Source organism: Boleophthalmus pectinirostris, unplaced genomic scaffold (genome assembly GCF_026225935.1).
Source record: "Boleophthalmus pectinirostris isolate CB_2022bp ecotype Guang Dong unplaced genomic scaffold, ASM2622593v1 HiC_scaffold_8, whole genome shotgun sequence".
Lineage (NCBI taxonomy): Eukaryota > Metazoa > Chordata > Actinopteri > Gobiiformes > Gobiidae > Boleophthalmus > Boleophthalmus pectinirostris.
This window is the reverse complement of record NW_026571515.1, coordinates 40,083,899-40,106,556: the sequence shown is the minus strand read 5'-3', so window position 1 is coordinate 40,106,556 and position 22,658 is coordinate 40,083,899. Positions and strand designations below refer to the sequence as shown.

Genomic DNA, 22,658 nt, shown 5'->3' with positions numbered 1-22,658 from the left:
TGTGATGGTTTATCTTACCTGCATGTCCTGTCTGGTCCATAACATAATTAGGTTGTGTCTAGACCAACTGAGTCAACTTTGGTCCTGGTTTGATTCCAAGATAATCTTGATTTTGACATCATGTGGTACTGTTCTAGAAATAGTTTAGTCCTGGTCTAGTCCAAGTTTAGTTCCAGCTTTGATGTGGTGTATGTGAAATGTGAAAGTCACTTTCTTCAAAACAATATACAACAATTAAATATTAGGCCAAAAATAAATAAGTTTCTAGTCTGAAAATGCCTCAACACTGAGTAGAAAAAGAAGTTGTTGGCATCTTGCGTCCTACCCACTGATGCACATAATAATGGTAATTAACAAAAACATTGCAGCTGAAGTCAAACATTCCTAAATACATTAGGACTATGAGCCAAGCACATGAAGCAGTGACACACAGGGCATGCAGGTTAGTAGCAAAAAGCTCATTTCAACATTGGGTTTGGTTAGGACAGGTCAAACAGCTGCCATACAGCTTGTGGTTACAAATATGAAAGGTCAAATATTCAAACCAGTGTCATTGTTTTAATCAATCTTTTTTTCACAAAATAGTTCACAGTTAAATACAATACAGAGAAATGTGTACAACTCATTTTTCATTTTGGTTACAAGAAATATTTTTTACAGTGGCACCATCCAATACAAACGAAATAAACGCATAGTAGTCATAGAAATGTGTGTAAAATTGAAATTTGAGGTGAAATTTTGGGTAGTATAAAAATATATACTTTCAAAAATACTTGACTATTCATTGGTATCACAACAGCCTACATGTAAACACACAATACAAAGTCATATTGCTTACAAGTTAATACAAAAATTACTAAAAATAAAAAAAGAATGATACTATTGATTGTTACATTTCGATTTTACAAACATAAAGAGAAATATATTGAACCAAAAATATATCTTTAGCTGATTGACAAACTGGATTTCAAGTCAAAAATTAAAACACATCAATGTAACTTATAATATAAACAGGAATATCGATTGCAATGTTACAAAAACTAAACTATAAGATTGAACAGGGTCAAATAGCACCATAACAGAGTAACTGAATACAACATCTGAATGAAGGTAGCGGCTGGTGGTTGTATCCTCTTGCTGTGAGTTTTAAGCACCTTTAGAAGTCCAGTCTCTCCAAAATACGTGATATATTTGTTTGGTTTTTGCTTTTGTGTCAGCTTGGGCATTGAGGAGTGAAAAAAGAACCCAAGAATCCATCACCTGCTAGTTGCACTCATAGAAAACCTGCAGCGGCGATGGAGCTCAACAGTACTTTCAAATGCATGGTTTAAGAAGTACATTCCCTATTCATTTTTCCCATTGACTTATTTATAAATCGCCAAAGAGTTCAAGCTTAATATTGTAGTTTATGGGGGAGTAAGCTATGAGATAACTTAAATTATGACCAATAAAACCCCAAAACATATAATTTTAATTTGAACTTTTACAATTCTGATCGTAAAAAACAGACCTGATACTTGATATTAATTTCAATATCACTATGGCAATTAAAAACATTCGGAACAGCGGAATTTTCGATACAAAATGAAGGTAGTGTCTTTAATATTATCGTGTGCTCTCATAATAGTTCTGTAGTATAATAGTTTTTAGTTTCTCACAGTTTTTTCTCAGTTTTTGACATCTCTAAAGCAAAGTCAAACATGCATTTTGCTGCATTTTCCATTATAATCTATGGTATGTTTTGATTTGCAATTAACGCAATTGTTATAGTCATTAATAAAATTTATGGGAAATGTAGTTCAAAGTGAAAGGTACTGTTCAGCTCCATTTTGACCAAGAAGCACCAAACCGCCACCACGGCATCAGTCCACAGAGAGAAATGATTTTAATGGAAGACAATTACCCCCCAAATTAGACTGAAGAGCGCTCATCAACCACTAATTACACCTTTTAATTAATTTGCCCAGTATCTGTTATCAATAAGAGAGCTTTCAAAAAAAACCCACAAGCTGTATTCATTTGATTAGAGACATTAGAGCCGAGCGAGCAAAGTACAAAATTAAAATAAAAAAAAGGATTGGCTTAACAAATAAGTGTAGCAAGCAGCAGCCACAAGCATTAGCAGTTAGAATGCAAGCTTATTATGCTGTTAACCAAGGTCAACTTTTACAGTGCGCACAGACTCAGACTCATGCACCAAGCTGGAGAGGGCTTAGAATTGGAGTCAATGGGACTAGACCGTAAAAATGTATCTACATGAGTTACAGGGACTTGAATTCAGCATATTTATTGAGTTGAGATTATGAATAGTTTTTACAAAAAGACGATTTTTACTGCAAGTACTACTAGGGATGTAACAATAATCCAATGGGTCATCACAGTATATCGAATCGCAAGTGTCTCTGCTTAAATTCATTGTTTTGGTGCAGCAATAGCTAAAAAACTACATAGACCATGATCCTTTGCTCTGTTTAAATCCAATGAACACGCTGAAATAACTACTATGATGCACTTTTAAATCTTTTTATCACAATTATTTGGATTGTGATAAGAGAAAAGTAGCATCACTCACAATTTTTTTGTTGTTCTTCCTTTTTTTTTTTTTTTTGCCTCTAGAAAATATCGCAATAAATATCGTACCATGAGAAGATATCGTGTAGATTTGGATATCGTTACATCCCTAAGTACTACCACTATTATAATTTCCAACTACAAAAATATATTCATTTTATTTAACCCATATTTAGGTTAGAAAACTATAGCTACACTTACTTCTACTACTGGTACTGCTACTAGTACTACTACTACTACTGCTACTACGATAACTTGAGTAGTTTGAAATTTAAAAAAAGCTAAAAGCTATACATTAAAACCACAGAGGAATACCTTAAAAAAGTCAAATATCCCCCCAGATTCTTAACTAAAGTCAACTACTCAAATAAACGCAATAAATAATTTGAATTCCAGTCATTTAAACTCATGCAGATCTAATTTTTTACAGTGCAGGAGGAGGGGGAGGAGCTGTGTGAGGCAGGGGGGAGGGGCAGAGGCGAGCGCGGTGCCAGGGATCACGAACCTGGCACGTAGAGGATGGCCCTGCCCTCGTCCATGGCAAACATGTTGGAGCCGGTGCACACGTACACCCCGGCGTCCTCCGGCTGGACGTTGTGGATGGTCAGGATGCCGTTGAAGTCCATGGCGCGGTTCGGGAGTTTGCCGTTGCCTTGGCGAGTCCAGACCAGAGTGTAGGCGGGGGACTGCGGGAGAGGACAGACGGGGTTAGAGGGTGTGAAATAAATGATTAGGGATGTGGCAATGCTGGCAAGGTTGTGTAAAGTTGTAAAAAGCAGGGAACTACATGATCCTTATTTATCAAAAGTGTCGCAACATTATCAGTTCAGCATACTCCAAAGAAAATGTAAAAAAAAGAAAAAGAACTACATGTACTATGAGCCTTTGATTCAGACAATTATGATCACACTAAAAGTTAGTTGGGAAATTCTTTTGAGAGACAAAATTAGGGGTTGCATTACCATAAATCTTATATTGCAATTCTATATATCACGATATATCCCAATAATAAAACAAAGGACGATATATTATCATTTTTCAAGAAAACTGTAGAATATTATGGTTGAATACACTTTCACAAGAACAAAATTGGAAGAAATGCAATTAATTTAGTTTTTAAATCATGAGAACAGTAAACAGAACGTATAATTTTGGAGACATTTTGAACGTTTACCAGAACTGTACCAGAAGAATTGCGATATATCACTGAATCGGTTTTTTTCTTACACCCCTAGATAAAATAACCTCATCTAACACATCTCATTCAATTTCAAGTGTGTTTTTGTAATAGTATCTAAAATGAGATTTGGTCTTAAACTATGGTTATTTGATTTTGCGTCTTCACTTTTTATTCTGCGTTTAGACGAGCGTTTTCGGAAGGAAATCTGCATGCATACGGTGACGCAAAAGTGTGTGGAATTGGATTGGGTATGCTTGCTGTCTGGCTCGCCTGTGACGAACTGGTACATCCACAATTTGACAGAGATGATTGCAGATCCTTCTCTGTTCACTAATAATATCTCTGCAGATTCTGTACATTTGTTGGGAGCCTCCTGTAAGTTTATTAGAGCTGCCAGAGAAGACTGAACAAACGAAAATGATCCGACATGTTTGTTTCTGTGTACTGTATGTATGTGACATAAACACGTACGCGACATGAGCAGATCTGATCAGAGCTTTGCGTCTTGGGCAGTGTAGATGGAAACACTTCACGCGGAGTGTATTCAACTTTTCCACTCTGGAGGGTGCTTTCAGATTTTTGCATTTTTAAGCCTCAAAAATGCTAAACAACCGTCTAAACAAAAGGCACTTGTGATAAAATATTTTGTTGTTTTTACCCACAAGCGTTCTCATGTAAACAGGCCCTTAGTATGAGCAGTGTTACCTCTCCACAGACCTAACTTATAACTATAAATCTGGTGGTGTCACATAATTGTCTTGCCGTGGGGATAGATAAGTTTAATGCCATACTGTAGAACATTCCAGGCAAAGCAATAACATCTCCATGGAGAAGAGCAGGATTCAGAAAATCCACCAGAAAATGTGTACTTTCAAGGCGTTTTTGGTTATAGCTCTCTCAATATAAAAAGCACAAACATTTTGCCAGTCTGGACACTTTTAATTTCTTATGACCTATGATCTTATGTCTGTATTTATTGTACGTATAACTTTAACTACATAATGTCATCTTCAACTACAACTAATTGTACCTTGAGTATAAATACAGAAGAAACCATTTGATCACGTTACCTTGCTCTTTGCGGTACATATGAAGCTGATGGTCACGCCAACCCTCACTGTCTGGGACTTGGGCTCTTCCACTGTCACTTCAATGGGCTTGGATGGAGCGCCTGGAGTCAGAAATGTTCACAAAGTTCACTTTTAGCAGAAGAGCTATCACAACTCAACCCAAGATTGAACTGTAACGTCATAAATTAAACCCCGAACTTTCACCATCTGCTGCGAGTGTGGAAACAGTGTGGAAACAGAGAGAAGAGTGATGTTGTAATGTACAGGAGGATTCGGAGATGTATTTTTCTCACTAGTGACGATGATTTCAGCGTGGCTTCGGTTGGTGCTCCTCTGGTCTCTGCAGGTACAAATGTAAACGCCTGCGTCGCTCGGGCTCACACTGGGGAAGTACAGCTCTGCTCCTGTGAATACGAGAGAATACACAAATAATTAAACCATTTTCATACCTGTGTGAAGTACAAAATTGAGATATATTATGCAAAACAAGCAGAACAATTGTGCTGTACTGGTTTCAGCTAGGGACTGAACATTATTGGGAATACTGTGATTTGGTAAAACAAAAACAAGTTTACTTATATTCCCGTGAACTTTTCCTATACTGAAACTTTGCGGCTGCTGTCATCAACATTTCTTGTGAGGGTGAAGCTAACTAGAGGCAGTGCTCCATCTACACAAACTGACAACTGACTTAAGACCAACGCACAGTGAGAAACGAAATTGCCTCCTCCATTATTTTCTACGAGTGTGCACACACAGGGCACTGGCGGCGCTGGAGCCTGCATACTGACCACAGGCTCCTGAAAATGAGTTTAAATCCTTTTTTTTTTTTTTCTTGACTTTTCAGACAATCTAAAAACGTATCAGGCTTTACATATTGTCTTATAACGATAACTGCTGAACATTCCTCCATAGACATACATGTAGTCCGCCCCAGTGTGATGTCATTGCAAAGTATCAATATGCTGTATATATTGAGGAACTTCAAGGCATTTTACATAAGATTATGTGCAAGGGTGGAAAGTAACAAATTACATTTACTCACATTAGTGTAACTGAGTACTTTTTATGAGTAATTTGTAATTTTTTAGGTAGTTTTTGAAACAGGTAATTTTACTTTTACTCAAGTCCATTTTGACCCAAGTATCTTACTTCATTACGTGGGAACCCACCTTCCTTACTGAGTAAAGTCAGAGTGAAAGGAGAAATAAAGAAATGCGAAAAAAAAAAAAAAATTGCCGGAAATGAAAGGAAACTGTGGGTTTGCACATGCAGCATTTTTACTATAGAATGTAAGAGTCACTGTACAGAAATGTCAGTCTATCTTGGATCGAGTTGGATGACGGCTGGTGCTGAGCCAGAGATCGAGGTCGTCATGGCAATTTTTCATTTCTTATATCAGCAGTCAGTCTGCAACGTTTTCATTTTGCATACTATGTTGCTGTTTAGTTTCTTTTTTATTGTAGTCTAGTGAGGTGGACCATATAATTCAGAATTTGTTAAATATTTTTTTATTTGTTAAATTTGTTATGTAGTTAAAGTTCTAAGTTCTATAACTTTCTATAAAAAGAAGGAAGAGCTCAGTGTTAATGTTAATAAGCTCAGTTGTCTTTAAAATATACAAAGTTTGCACTGAGCAAAGTTTGTCTGTATCACCTAGAAGATGATTAAACTACTTGTGCTGGATTAGATTTATGACTCATCCTTTTTTACATCAAATAATTCAAAGTAACCAAGTCACTTTTACTCAAATTACATTTTAAATGAAGTACATTTTTACTTTTTTACTTTTAGATTTTTAGATGGTTACTTTTACTTTTACTTGAGCAGGAATTAAGCAAAGCAAATTACTTTATTACAATGTTTCAGTACTTTTTCCTCCTCTGATTATGTGCTATGTGGGTCTGGCCAACAGTGATGTGGCAGCTACTCTTCAATAACTAACTCTCCAGCCACTGTCCATCACTCATACAGTACATAAACACTGTGTAGACAAGGAAGGTGAAATGTCTCGCCTAAGGACGTAATGTCAAGCAATGGCTGGAATGGCAAATGAACCATCAACCCTCGAGTACCTTGTCTGCGTCTCTCCGCGGTGTAGGAGATGGGTCGTCCGTCTTCTCTGGACCAGTAGAAGTAGTGCGGGGACGGGCCGGACACCTGACACCTGAGGGTCACAGTGCCCCCTGAAGTCGCCTGCACGCGCTCAGGATACACCTTCACCACCAGAGAGGCAGCAGCTGGAAAAGGAAAAAGTTTAAGTATAATATAAAGTGTGGTTATATCAGGATAAACTACCACGCTAAGTCACTATGCCTTGATTCAGAATATTGGAAATTAATTAATAAATTATATCTTGTGGATGTCTTGATTTTAGAAGTTCAGATTTATAAAGTTTTTCATGACCTACTTTTTTCACTTCTTTGTCAGATTCCAAGCAAGTTGTAATATTTTTTCTGAATTCATAAAATATTTAATGCCCTGCAACCACGTATTTGAGCAAAGTGTGTCTTGCCCCAGTACAGATATAATATGTTGTATAAGCAGCTCTTGAGGTCAAAATATGCCCTCTGCGAGCTCTCTCCATCTAATTATAGACTCAAGCATTTTATTGTTAGATAATTAGGAAGTGCATAGTTAGCATGCAAGTTGTTCTTAGCTTTACCGTGAAGAAAAAGCTTCACTCTGGTGTCTGAGAACTGTGAAAAGTGTTTCTAAACTCATCGTGGTGAATAATGAGGATGCTCAGGGTGCAAAAGGTGAGTGAGGAAGAACTTTGGACTACTGCAAACTGTTTAAAATTCAGTTTTTCACATTTTTAAGTCACTAAAGGTGCAATGTGTAACTTTTCTGGTGGAGAAAACACTCTGTTCCACCTTGTGATGTCATGTGGTAAAACAAAAAATGCTGCTAGACTACAATATTTGGAACAGCTAATCTCTAATGAACAAAAGGTAAAAGGTAGATGTTTATTTTAAAACTACCACAACATGACATCACAAGGTGGAACAGGGCATTTTGCGCTTTGGAGATAAGATGAAATAATCCTTTATTGTCTCCCATGGGAGAAATTTGTCTTGGGACAGGGGGGTAACATGTTTTATCAAAAAACAACACAACACAAAGCACGACACAAACAAACACCATAGAACAAAATAAATACAAGACCAAGTATGACCACGAGTGATGCACCAACGGGACCTTTAAATTATTCTTAACAGGCAAGCCCTTTGCATTCTTGTATTCTATTAATAACTGCACACTCCCTAAACCTATGTGCAGTTTTGATTGCACATTCCCTAAGCCTTTTATAATTATTTTTTAACTGCACTGTCTGAGTTTAGCAGATTAACGGCTAGTGGCACAAAAGAATGTTTGAATCTGTTCAGTTTACAGTTTGGGACCCTGAACCTTCTGCCTGACGACATCAACTCAAACTGACTGTGAAGAACATGGGTTGGGTCACTGACCACCTTCCTACCTACATGCAGACAGACTCATAATAAAGAGTTACTCAAACGTGTGAGTGAATGAAAACAACTCCAGGTGTGTTTTTTGAGGTGGTAACAGAATTATAAAACTGCATAAAGTTCACAAGAATCCATTTTGTGTAATATAAGACCTTTAATCTTATTGCAGCAGTGATAAAATATTAAAACTCCATCTCACCGTCATAGGGTCTGCACTTCTCTCTGGCCTGCGGGTTGCCAACATATCCAGGAGCACAGCTGACAGAAGAAGAAAAAAACATTTGGAAACAAGGTTTTAGCTCTGTTTGAGACATGACTTACGATGTTTGTTGTTCTTTTGACATATTCATTATTTTGGTCAACAACTCACCGCTCGCAGTACTGGCCAGTGTATCCGGGCTGACACGCCGTGCACTGATAGCCTCCATTACCAAGGCTCTCGCAGGTAGGGGAGAATCTAAAAGAGACAGGAATGGAGTTTGATTTTAATCCAGATCTGTTTAAAAGATAAAAATATAATAACTCAAGATTTGCTTGGGGTAATGTTATGAATAGTGTGAAGGCAGTTCTATATCCCCGGGTTTCAGAAGGATAAAAAATTATAACTGCTGCCATTGCAATTAACAATTTAAAACAAATTAATATTAAAAGGAGAACAAGAGCGGCGTTCAAATTTATAGTCAGGTGCTCTTTGGGAGGACTTTTTTAAAAATTTGAAAATATTAAGTAGTTGTCAGAAGCCCTGATGAATACTATGTTGGCCAAAATACATTCATGTGTATGTTTTATATTAAAAACCAAGATGCAATGAAAACTTTCTATGACTTTTATTTTGATTATTTTACTTTTTTTTTTTGTCTACGCATATTTTCAAACTAAATATTATAGTTTTTAAATGCAAGTCCTCAAAATGTTGCAAGTAACAGGAAGTTACAGCTCATGAAAACAATATAAAAACACGAACTATGAACGAACTATGAAAGACAGACTATTGCTCATCCCCCCGCCCGTCCTGAGAAAGCACAGGCTCCGCCCCCCAAACGTGACGTAGGCGACGAGTGAGCCGCCCTTCCTCCGCCCATCTCAGGGAGGGAGGGGGAGACAGGCGTGACCCTGATAGTGGTAGGAATCAACTTTTATTCATCATGGCGATTCAGCGCATTCAGCCGCATGTGTTGGACCTGGAATCGGTGCACGAAGCGCAAGCACTGCGTCAACATCAGCTGAACATTACTGATTGGTAATAAACACTAGTAGACTTATGCTGTCACTTTTGTTTAAGTGTTCATGTGGGAAGTGTCAGCCGATGCGGGGTGGAGGCGGGGCGGAGGCGTTGTCACGTGGGAGGGTGGCAGAAATACGCTGCAATTTGTTAAAAAAACACAGAATCAATCTAAAAAACCACTTCGGCGACATATACAAGGTCCACACATCACTTTTAGAAGGTAGAAAAGTTGATTTTGCATGAGATGGGCCCTTTAATCTTTTTCTAAACTGCATCTACTTGACAAAATGTTTTTAGAATGCCCAATCTCATGTGATCTCACTTGATTAATTAGTCATTTGAATTGTTATTCAAACCATTTAATATTGCATTTCATCATTTCTGATCTTTTAAAAGCCCTCTGAGGGACTGGCATTGTGAATTCACTTTGGCTATTCATTTATTTGTCTTTATTTAACCTGGAGGTCCCATTGACCAACACAAACACTATACACACTGTGACACGAGCATCAGATAACGATGTTCATCTGTAAAACAAATATTGTATCTGTCTGTGTTGGATACCTCTGCCACCACTCCACAGAGTCAGTATTTCATTTACTTTACATTAACTACACCACACAGTTTAATTTAATTCCTTTATTTAGACTTATATTCTAATTTAAGTGCACACAAGTCTGATCTACTTACACTTGTTCTTTTTGCTTTTTTGAGCACTATTTAGTTTGTTTAGTTTGCTTTAAGATCACTTTATCATCACTTATTATTTTCTGTATTATACTTATGTGCCTTTTTGTTACTTTGATTAAGTTTGTACTTTTAGTTAATTATTTTGTGCAATTCCTCCCTCTTGTGTTTAGCTTTAGTTGGTCCTTAGGTATTTAAACACCCCTGTTCTTTGTCTGGTAGGGTTAGTTTTGTTCTGTTCAGTTTGATTTAAGTTACCCCAGTTGGGCCCGGCTTTTTTTGTTAATAATTTGAGCCTTTGTTAAATTATATCTTTTTCTGACTTTACTAAATTTAAACTTATTTGTATACCTTGTCTTTGCCTTTCTGTTTGGTCCACTACACTGTCCCTGTCAAATAAACCATAAATAAATACATCTCAGAAGCTAAGCAGGATTGGGCCTGTTCAGTACTGGGACAGGAGAACAAACACTTCAAATAGAAACTGCCAGAGTGCATACTGTTGATGTGTCTTTTGGCAACACACTTCACCCACCTTGCCTTCAGTGTCCATATATGATTGAGAGTGTGTTGTAAGAGCGAATGCAGGGCAACAGTTGTGTATGTATGTTAATTAAAATGCACAGGCCCTAGGAAATAAACCGATAATAATAAAGTATTTGTTCTGTATGATGTAATGGTTTTGTATGGTTAAGTCAGACCGGCCCATTTAAGATAATCTAGAATTACAAAATATAAAAAACATATTTTAAAATTTGACCTCATGCATGGACTAAAGCTGCATTGCTTTTTACTTTAGAGGTGTTTTTTAAATAACATTTTTCGTAAGACAACCTCACTTTTTCATTGCTTAGTCATAACATAAACTCTTACCAGTCTGACCAATGCCTCAAAACAATGTTATTTACTGCGTTAGATAAAGAAAGAGAGATAGAGCGCTTCTCTGGGTCTTAAAAGAGTAAAGAATATCAGTACAGGTGCTCTACGAGGGTTAAAACAGTGGTCTTAGAACAGAAAATTACCCTTACAGGAAAATGTAAAAATGGGTAAGGTACAAACCCGAGGCACTCTGACTGAATGTATTAAAAGTCCTTTATTACATGAAGGGACGCCACCAGCAAAATGATCGAAGACCATCTTGCTGGTTGACACTGTTTTCCTGTACATTACATTTTCTGTAAGGGTAATTTTCTGTTCTAACACCAATGTTATTTACTGCTTTTGATAAAGAAATCCAGTTAATATTATGCAGAATTGAGTTAAGCATTTTGGCCTGACCTTCCACATTATTTTCTGTTTCTCATGTGGCCCCATGGAAAAGATAATTGCCCACCCCTGCGTGTAGATACATACTAACGTTCCAAGCATTTAAAAATGTAGTGATAAATGAATTAAACTAATAAAAAATATAATATAGTATAACAGTGACAGTACAAACATTATGAATTATTTAACCATTATTTAAGTGAGATGTGGAAAGTCATTGTTAAGGGAGCCTCAGCCCAGAGAGGAAAATATAATAAAAGTTTATAGGTAAGATGTTCATATATACAGTATATTATGAGATTATAGGAGTTGCAAATATTTTTTTCCTCCAACCTGTGCGTCACTATATACTCCAAATAATCTTGTTTATAAGTCCAGTGGCCAAAATGAAAAATGGAGGAGGCAGATTATTATTAAGCCTGGGTTATTAAAGTCACATTTAGTGTAAACAGGAGGCTCTGCTGTTGTAAATACAGCAGGAGGAGGAGGAAGAGGAGGAGGAGGACGAGGGGGATGTGTGGTGGGGTTTGTGTGGCAGACTCACTGGTTTTCGGGGTCCGTGTGTGGGCAGGCGCAGGGCTGGCAGTCCTCAGGGGTCCCCACTGTGGCGTCCCCAAAGAAGCCGGGGGCACACTGCTCACACAGCTCGCCCTGAGTGTTGTGGAGGCAGCTCTGAAAAGGACAGATAAGGTGAGACAGGCGAATTGTTCGGTCCATACCATATATATTTTGTACGCTTATTTTATTTCTTTATTTTAAGAATGCCTTTTCAGAATACATATGTTTTTCAGATTCTAGTGTGATGCTGATGGGGGGCAAGAGCCAGACTGTACTTTCATAAATAACAGGCAGAGATTTCAAAAGGTGCAAATGCTGATCCTGATCTTTATTTTTTACTGACCCAAGATCTGTCTATATTACAAGTTCTGCATTATATTTTCTATTTAACTGCCCCCATATTAAATATTATTAGCCTATATAATGCGTAACATCATCTGAAACCCAGAAATGATCAACTGTTTATTTGTCTGTTCAAGTGGGAAGCATAGATTGCATAAACAAAATCACTACTACTACTACTACTACTACTACTACTACTACTACTACTAATACTAATACTAATACTGTTTTTATTACTACTGCTACTACTACTGCTCCTTCTGCTACTACAACTACAACTACTACTACTACTACTACTACTACTACTACTACTACTAATACTAATACTAATACTCATACTGTTTTTATTACTACTGCTACTACTACTGCTCCTTCTGCTACTACAACTACAACTACTACTACTACTACTACTACTACTACTACTACTACTAATACTAATACTAATACTAATACTCATACTGTTTTTATTACTACTGCTACTACTACTGCTCCTTCTGCTACTACAACTACAACTACTACTACTACTACTACTACTACTACTACTACTACTACTGGTTTTACTACAACTGCTACTATTACTGCTCCTTCTGCTTCTGCTACTACAACTACAACTACAACAACAACAACAACTATTACTACTACTAACTACTACTCGTACTGTTTTTACTACTACTGCTCCTTCTGCTTCTGCTACTACTACTACTACTACTACTACTGCTACTGCTACTACTCATTCTGTTTTTACTACTACTGCTACTACTACTTCTGCTACAACAACAACAACTACTACTACTACTACTACTGCTACTTGTATTGTTTTTACTACTACTGCTCCTTCTGCTACTACAACTACAACTACAACAACAACAACTACTACTACTACTGCTGCTACTTGTATTGTTTTTACTACTACTGCTACTACTACAGCTCCTTCTGCTTCTACTACTACTACTACTACTACTACTACTACTACTACTACTACTACCAGGTCCGTCGACAGAAATCTGGGTTCCTGGAGCAAAAAGATTCACATCTCATGAGCCCCAGAGTCTAGGGGCCCAAAATTCATCAATATTAGAAGGGGACCGTGGCTGTCTACTCAGACAAAGGGAGGCATATTGGATTCATACCCTCCAGACTTTAGCTCCCAAAGGACTGAATGATGACTTTAATTTAAGCATTTTCTTGTAAGTATCATGTGATTATTATGTTATTCGCCTCTGTTGGGTTATATATGTGCAATGTCAATATGTATTCAGATACTCTTCTCAACTTTTCAACTATTATTACTAGTATTATTATAATGATTTCTATTACACTGTATATGTGTTGATTGCTTTTGTATTTTGGATGATGTTTGTTTGGATACACTGTTCTTTTAACGAGCTGTCATCCCTGCTTGCCACACTGTATTTAAGATGGCCACTTCAGCTCTTTCTCTATTTGTCTGATGAAGGCCAAGTGCTGAAAAGGTGTTTATGTCCTAATAAATTTCACAATTTGCCAGTAAGACAAGTGCAGGATTTTTCTCTATGTTCTTGGGCTGCTTCCTCTCCTCGAACGCACCCTTTTCAAGACTCTGATGTGCAAAGTTCTCATTCATTTTTCCAATACCCATCAAGAACTACCACTATTATATTACTGTAACTATTGAGTACTGCCAAGAATTACTACCAACTATAAATCAAAAAGTATTCCATGAGTTTGGATCCTGGCTCCAGCAGTTAAGGTTGTATGGAGAATTTTTTAATTTATTTTTAATTTATTTTATTTTATTTTTTTTCAGTGAAAGCAGCCTTTTAATCATGATGACCAAAGTAAAAAAAAAAAAAAAATGAAAATCCATCAACTGTGGACATGATGGGGCCAGATAGACATTAGCCAATAGATAATGAGACTGCCTGTCAATCAAACTGCCTATGTTTGTAGTGTAACTGACTTGCCGGCGCTCTGGGATTAAGTGGTTTACGATCACCTCTCACGCCTTCCACATACGCAGTGGCTTTTTCCAAATGTAGCTTCCTTGAAGTTAACACTAAGTTTGTTGCAATGGCCGACAAGAATCCACGACCAGTTAGCCGCAGAAGAAAATCCGTTTTACTTCTGGACAGGTAACTTCAACAGTAATTCAATACGCGATTCCGAACACACACTGGCTGTAAACAAGTATGATTTCTAGCGTAAGGAGTCCCTGTATTTCTAATCCTTTATACAACCTGTAAGATACTTTGTACATCTGTGGTGCAGGGATTTCCCTGCTGTGTACTAATACTGTACATACGGAACAGATGCCGGTCTCGGGGTGGCAGGAGTCCGAGTGTCCGTTGCATTCGCACAGTTCACAGTGTCCCAGGTACAGGCCTCCTCCAGTGCGGGTGTATCCAGGAGCACAGTCCTAAAGCAGGGAACAGTCATTTAGAAAACTACCAATGGCATTTACTTCAAAACATTCAATCTGAGGATGACTGAGACTATAACTACTATACTAAATATCCCAGATAGTGATCGCTGTATCCTGGCAACAATAATACTTGTGCAACCCATCAGAAGTGTGCTAAAACATGTTTTCTCAGAAGAGGTTTAATTATCAGACAAATTTAATGTGAAAGGAGTGTAAAATTACCCACAAGTACATAATTCAATAAGATGCAAAGAATTGAAAACAAACTACTTGAAATTGGTAGAGTAATCTTCTAAACAAGGGTATTATGTCATAGTTTTGCATTTTTGCATTTCATTTTACAGTTTCTTCACTTTTTGAGCCATACCTGAACCTTCAAAATCGTTCCTGATTGAACTATTTGACTGAAAACTTTGAAAAATGATCAACATGCATCACTTAAAACTCCTACTATGTCATTAGAGGTTGGAGATGTATCGAAAAATTTATAATATCGCAATAGCTGTTTTGGAAGATATAGAAGTTGATAAATAGATGAACAATTTTAATAGATAGATGACAATTTAATTTAAAAAAACAAAACAAGAAACTATTACAAATTACCTCAAAAAGAGATGCAGATGTCTCAGGGGGAGGGGAATTTCATGTTCAATTCAATGTCAGCATTATCCAGCGGATGGCACACTCACCTGACAGGACAGGCCCTGGTATCCGGGGGGACAGCGGCACTGCTCCACCTCCAGAGCCTGTGCCAGTCCGCTGTAGTTGGGCACAGCCACCTCCATGCTGACGTCGGAGATACTGGAGGAGCGCATCTCTGTGGAGTATGAGGCGCGGATCAAAACATCGTCCAGATCGGCCAGGACCATCATGAGGTGCTCTCTGGTGGCAGGCATCCCATCAGGACGACTCCAGTTTTCCTAGAGTGGAAAAATTAATTCAATATTATATACTATATATTATATAGAGTATATATAATATACTACTACTATAGATAGATTACTACAAGTGCAATCTATAACAGACCTGGGCATTGTACAGCTCCAGGGTCAGAAATGGCTCTTTGGTTGACTCTGACCGGCCCGGAATTACAAAATAAATGTATTTTATCATTTTACCTCATGCATGGACTAAAGCTGCATTGCTTTTATTTTAGAGGTGTATTTTTTAAATGATATTTTTTTTATTCGGCAACCTCACTTGTTTAATCATAACATAAACTCTTACCAGTCTTATCAGCTTGTCAAAATAATGCTATTCACAGTTTTTTTGTTTGTTTGTTTGTTTGTTTGTTTTTGTTTATTTTGTTTTTTTAAATAAAGAAATACAATTGATTGCACTCTGACGGAGCAGCTCTGAATTTCATTATACTATTGTATAATGACAATAAAGGCTTTCTGTTCTATTTCTAATTAATATTATGCAGAATTCAGTTAAATATTTTGGCTCAGCCCTACACAGTATTTTCTGTTTCTCATGTGGCCCCTTGGAAAAATGAATCGCCCACCCCGATCTATAACTACTACTGTGTATAATAACTTGTACTGCTTCTGCTACTACCAAACCGTCTCTGTCAATGTCTCATCCGATCTTTGAAGCTAAGCCGGGTAATCCACAGGGAATACCAGGTGTCACAGTGGGGTGTTATTGTGTCCTTAGGCAAGACATTTCACTGAAATTGCCTAGAATGAATGTGGTGAGTGAGTGTTGGTGGTGGTTGGAGAGGCTGATGGCACAGACTGACAGCACTGCTTATATCAGTCTACCCCAGGGCAGCTGTGACGACAACAGTGATCATTTGTACAAGCTCTATGTACTACTATCATGGCCCAGATAATTGCTGTTCACACTAATATCCCGATAATTATTCAAATTGTTGACAGTTTATCTATTGTCCCTGCTAATGTACGAGAACTTTCAACACTGGCAGCATTTTCAAATGGTCAAAATATGTCACCATGTTTAAACAAATAACATTTTTTTATATTGAGGGGTTGTTGGTTTAACTCTTAAACTCTTGACTGTTTTCATTTCATTTCATTTGTATGTACAGTGAGTGTGACTGTTGTTGTACTTTTCCTTGTCCTGTAGATGATTTTACATCAGCCTGCCGAGGGACTGAAGATGCAAATTAGCCATGCTGGTTATAATCTTTACATATTTACATTTTTAACGTTCATTAATATGTGCTGTCCCTTTACAAATAAATAAATAAGAATACAAATTGTAGAAAACAACAAGGATCTAGAAGAGAACATTATGTTTAAATCCAGGCTCAAAACGGTTCTGTTTCACTTTGCATATGGCTGAAAGGTTTTCATTCCGCACTCTTCTCTCTAATTTATGTCTCTCTTTTTTAATTTTAATCTTTATGATTATTTATGTTTTGATTTGTTTTTATTGTGATTTTCATGTATTTCTTATTCTGTAAAGCACTTTGAATTACTTCGTGTACGAATTGTGCTGTACAAATAAACTTGCCCTGCCCTGAATAAGTAGCTTTACTCTGAGCAGATAAGTGGTATAATGTGATGATCTTATCACACTTAGTGATGTTTGTGTTTATTGTCCCATCTTACTACTAATTTATACGAATGACTGCATAAAGTAATAGTGCGATTTAGTTTTATGTATTGCTTTTTGTTTTGTTTTTCCTGCTCACTGTTACTTTACAGTTCTATGCATTATTCTCCTAGCCTGATTCATCAAATGGTTTCACTTTGTAGAAACCGTTTGACCTCGCAGCATTAGGATTTGTTCGCTTGACAGTAGGCAGGTACTTTTTTTCATTTAAACAATCACTCCGATTTGGTCAGGATGTATGTAATGCGCTGCTAACGGGGCTAACTGGTATATTCAGGTTTTCCCAAATCCCGTGGGAAGAACAGAGGCTCATCCTGGTTTGAACTGAAACCTTTGTAGACCAGAGAGTACCGAGAGGAAACAAGAAGAGGTAAGAGAGATAACATCCAAGGACAGAGGCAGATATCAAAGAGGCAAAGCAGACATGCAGCCAGAAAAGGGAGCAGGGGGTTAGTGTACAGGTAACATGATGATAACCTAGTACGTGTGGACTTTTAAAATGTGCTGCATGAAATCATGGTAGTTCTGATTCTTGTGGAAATATTTATCATGAACTATTAAGGGTGGGATGAGACAATTTCAACAAGATGAAATGAGACCTGAGATGGTGTTCGACGACAAAGAAACAAGAAAGGATTTTGGCATAATTTGAGACAAATAATAATCATTAGTTTTATTTAATATTTTTGTGGTCATTATACCACTGTGTTTTGGAACTACAGCTTCTCATAATGTGTAAAATCCCTCAGTCGTCCAGGTAGAACCCTAACCTGATTCATCAGCTGGTTTTATTTCGTTTCACTTCGTACAAACGTCTGACGTCGCAGCCGTAGATTTCGTTCGCACGACGGTAGATGGGTACTTTTTTTAATTTAACCAATCGCTGCTATTTGGTCGGGACGTATGTAATGCACCGCTAGCGAGGATAACTGGTATATTAAGCTTATATTAAGGACAATAACCTCTTTCCCCTAGTGGCTGGAAAGCCTAGCTATTACTCTCTCATTCCCTATACTTGGTTATGGTGACCACAGCAGCCTTGGGGCAGACTGAAGGAAAACAGCCCACAACAAATCGATCATTTACACATCCAGTTTATGCAGACAGTGTGGTGAAGTGTCTTGCTCAAGGACATCTGTATTCACTGGTCTAAGCTTGGACTGAAACACTGGCCTTCAGGTTTATGAGCAGCCTGTGTAACCACTGAGCCACTTAACAACAGCTCTTTATCCTCACGCAGTCTTTATAATGAAATAGTTAATATAAAATAGCGTGATATAAAGCAAACATGCAGCTCACATACATCAAATAACAAGGTCACGTTTCTGGACACGGTTGCATGGAGCGAGATTATTGCTCCCAGCAGATATAAAACTGCTTGTGGTCCTGTTATTTCTAGTAAAAAGGCCGAGTTGGGTAATTGTCTATGGCCAGTGCGTTTTAATTATAGTGATACAGATCATTGTGCTTTGTATTGCCTATTAAAAAGTCCACGACCCCCATTTTTAACAAACTCACCCTCCACCCACAACAACGCATTAGCTACACCCTGTTTTTACATTACTATTCACTTACACTCACCCAACGTACTGGCAGTTACGATGCTGCAGTTGAGAACCTTATTGCTATTTGCGACTGGAGAGGGCTATTTGATCCTGTGACTTTGTGGTTAGAGGGCAAATGTTTAACTTTAACACCACATAGATCACTTTTTTTATTTCAATGCAGGATTTGTAGTACTTCCCCTTACATAATTGTGTTTTCTCAGTTTAACTTTTTAGTCATAGCCATTGCATTTCACAACTTTCAGAGACCACGGCGCAGATTCCTTGTCACGGTAATGCTAACAACAACTATCACACTAACAGGCTTACTCTGGGGTTTGCGGATCACAAAATATGTCTAAATGCTGCGTGCTGCCTGTGCCTGCAGACAGCACACAGCGCTCTCGAGAGCTGCTTTTACAATACGTCTGTTCTGGAGCATGACAAAGGTTCCTTTATAACATGAAAATATTCTTTACAGTAGAGTGACCATATTTCCGTTTGTGAAAACCCAGACACCTTACCGGGGAGGGAGGTGGGGCCTAGACATTGAGCTATAGTCGTTCCCCGATATATCGCGGTTCACCTTTCAGGGTTTTGCCATTTTGCTGATTTTTTGCAGTGTATGAACGTGCATTGCATATCACGGATGGATAGTAATTACACACGGGTGAGTCAGGACTAAACCAGGTCTAAACCAGGACTAATCTTGGACTTAAGAGAGAGAACACCGAGCAGTTTGCCCGCAAAGCGCGATCGGGCAATTGCCGCGTTTACCTTCGCAAGGTGCGGATCTCTCCGTCGGTCCTTTATCCTGCGGTCACCTCTGAGCCCGTCCCACCAGTGAGTCCTGTTCAGTTCTGGTTTAGTCCTGGTTTAGTCCTTTTACTCCTGTTTTAGTCCTAGTTCAGTCCTGGTTTAGCCCTCCTTGTTCGGTCCTGAAATCAGTCCTAGGTTAGTCCTGGGTTAGTCCTGGTTTAGTTCAGTCCATGGCGTAGGCAGCGCAAAAGTTTGATATAATCTCGGGTTAACGGGCAGGTGCGGTGCTGTACTGCGAGTCTCCAGAAGTGGACCCGTGCAGGACTCTGAGCTCTAGGACTCTATTACGGAATAAAAAATCTTTAGTTCGTTACATAAAGAAGGAGGAAAATAACAAAAGGACGACAGCAGCAATAAGTTTTAAGAAGGATGCAAAAAGGATTGTAAGTGTCCTGTGTGAGAAAAGTGTATAAAGTGTGTGCTGAGGGGTTAATAGGGGTTATAGGTGATAACTGTAGAACAAAGGAGCTCACTGGTCTCTGATTATACACTGATCTCACCTCACATGAACAGATTTTACACCACAGAATTCCAATGCGTCGTAGTGTCCTAAAACTGCACAATGCCTTGCTGTTTCATGCTTAGATAGTACTTTGCTCATTGATTCAACAGAAAACGGCTGTGTTTTTCAGTCCCCTGTATTTTATTGTTGTTATTATTATGTTTTTACTTTACTTAAATTTTTCCTCATAAGCACCCATATTTGTTATGATTCTGGACTATGTGTTTTCCTAATTGTCTAATCCACCTGTCAATCACAGCTTTCATAACTCTGAGGTGCACTTGTGACTAGACTCACATCTTTGTATAAAGTATTAGAGAAGAGTGTATTCTGGATCCCAGGCAATAAAAAAAGCCTAATATTGTCGATTCCTCTTTGGATGAACACATTTCGTTGTATAAGCGGAGCAGATGCTCAGGTCTGTGCAGTGAGCTCTGCTTGTTTACTCACCTCCCTGAAGACGATCTCGAACTGTTGAGTCTCTCTGCTCCCAGGCTGCCTCCTGTTCCAGGGCCTCCGCGCAACCAACGTGATGTCATTACCCTGAGGGAACAACCAACACCGCTTAAACATGGCTCAAAAACAAATGATTAATAAAAGAGTTAAAAAACTTGAATTTGGAACAGTCATCTGATTTGGGAGTCAAATTTGAGACAAATGTTCAAATTATTTCATATTATCAACATGAAGTTTTTGTCATACACAGTGGGAAGTAGGAGTGCAAAAATATCTAACTCTCAATATATCGTATTGTTTAATGTGGTGATACAGTACTGATATTATGGGCTGCTGTATCAATATATCACCAAGAGTATTGTTTGGTATATTATACGAAATTATTTTTGTTGCTTGCTACAGTTTTGTTGCTTGTTTAAAGAAAGGAAACTTGTTTATGCAACACATTTGACATTTTCACTGTTTTGATGATTAAAATGGGTGTTCCATGTGAACTTTGCGCAAGAAGTGGTTTAACAAAGACTTTTAGTATCACAGCCACAGTTTAGCTGTTAGTTTTTATTGAACTGTGTCAAATTGATTTGAAATATATTGTATTGATTCGAAAGCTCACTGTATCGAGAGATGTATCGTATCAGCAACTTCTTAATGATACCCTGCCCTAGTGGGAAGAGTAGCCAAAACTTTGACTCAAGTAAAAGTATGCTGCTAGAAAAGTACTTTGAGAATTATTCTTTCAAAAGAGAAAATGTAACTGAATACTATCCACAACCGTCTAATTATTTAACTAACTAGTTCAATTTTTATATTACTAGTCTGTTCACATGCACATCAAAATCTGATCATTATCTTGGCCAGGTCGTTATTGCAAATGAGAAGGTGTTTTCAATTGACTTACCTGGTAAAATATTGAATAAATAAAATAAATTTAATCAATCTGATTTCTGGACCTTTAAGTTGGCTTAAACCATTTCTGACTTTCAATTTCAAATCAATTTATTTGTAAATATTGTAGAAGCCTTCACTCACCATATTTCAACCTTTATTTGGTTGATAATGTATTTAATTTAACTCAATCATTAAAATAATTATCAATTTCAGGTCTAGAAATTAAGCAGGTATGACTTCTGGCAAAGATCTCGCTTTAAAACATAACAAATAGTGTCTGTAATTCTATAATGTTTTTAAAGAACCTATATTATACTATTTTCTGATTTATACTGTAATGTTGTTTTCTCATCACAAACAGACCTGGAGCTGTGTTTAATTTTATTCACACATGTTTAGGCTGAGCTCTACTCTCAAACTGAAACACCCTTTTCTACCTTGTGATGTCAGGGTAACACAGGATGTGCTCCACTGTATTTTTAAAATCCATACACCTTTAACAGAATCATTTGGCTCATTTGACTTCTGCAAATCTCTCCTGAACTAAAGGTAAAAGATCGCTGATTTTGAGCTTTGGAGATGTAGAGAAACTAAAGATTTACTCAAATATATGTGAATGAAACAAAACACAACTGCAGGTATGTTTTTGAGGAGGTAACAACATTTAATATGGCTTAAAAATCACCAGAGTCAATGTTTGGATTATATAGGACCTTTAAAATTCAATAACCCTGACGTTATGAACCTCTCTTGACTCCTCTCTCTCTCTCTCTCTCTCGAGTACAAGTAAAGTGAAGGTAAGCAGGTGCACATATGGATACTTACAATGATCTGCACGTCGGCGTCGTCCAATAGCGTTCCTCTGGGCCCGGCCACGTAGGAGATGGTGTATTTGAGTTTACCGCCGTATGAACCCACCTGTAACAGAGGCACAGACAGGCTCAGATCTGCTGCCAAATACATGAAAACACAGCTATTCCCTCAAGAGGCAAACGCATCAGATGGAGAGGGGAAAAAATCAATGCCATATGTCGACATGAAGCAAGTGTGTGTAGTTACAGAAGCTCTTAGACTGCAACTGAAACGACTACAGACT

At 37.8% G+C, this 22,658-nt stretch overlaps 1 protein-coding gene across 1 annotated transcript in view; it reads right to left on the bottom strand.

Annotated features, from left to right (window-relative positions):
* hspg2 (heparan sulfate proteoglycan 2) overlaps positions 1-22,658 on the bottom strand; it is a 349,507-nt gene that overhangs the window by 66,247 nt on the left and 260,602 nt on the right. The window contains exons 34-44 of the mRNA XM_055166122.1: positions 22,388-22,480; positions 20,669-20,761; positions 15,460-15,690; positions 14,651-14,764; positions 12,014-12,141; positions 8,662-8,748; positions 8,491-8,549; positions 6,897-7,061; positions 5,115-5,225; positions 4,822-4,922; positions 3,077-3,257 (exon numbers count right to left, since the gene is read on the bottom strand). Of these exons, the coding sequence (XP_055022097.1) occupies positions 3,077-3,257; positions 4,822-4,922; positions 5,115-5,225; positions 6,897-7,061; positions 8,491-8,549; positions 8,662-8,748; positions 12,014-12,141; positions 14,651-14,764; positions 15,460-15,690; positions 20,669-20,761; positions 22,388-22,480 (1,363 nt within the window). The remainder of the gene's footprint in view (positions 1-3,076; positions 3,258-4,821; positions 4,923-5,114; positions 5,226-6,896; positions 7,062-8,490; positions 8,550-8,661; positions 8,749-12,013; positions 12,142-14,650; positions 14,765-15,459; positions 15,691-20,668; positions 20,762-22,387; positions 22,481-22,658) is intronic.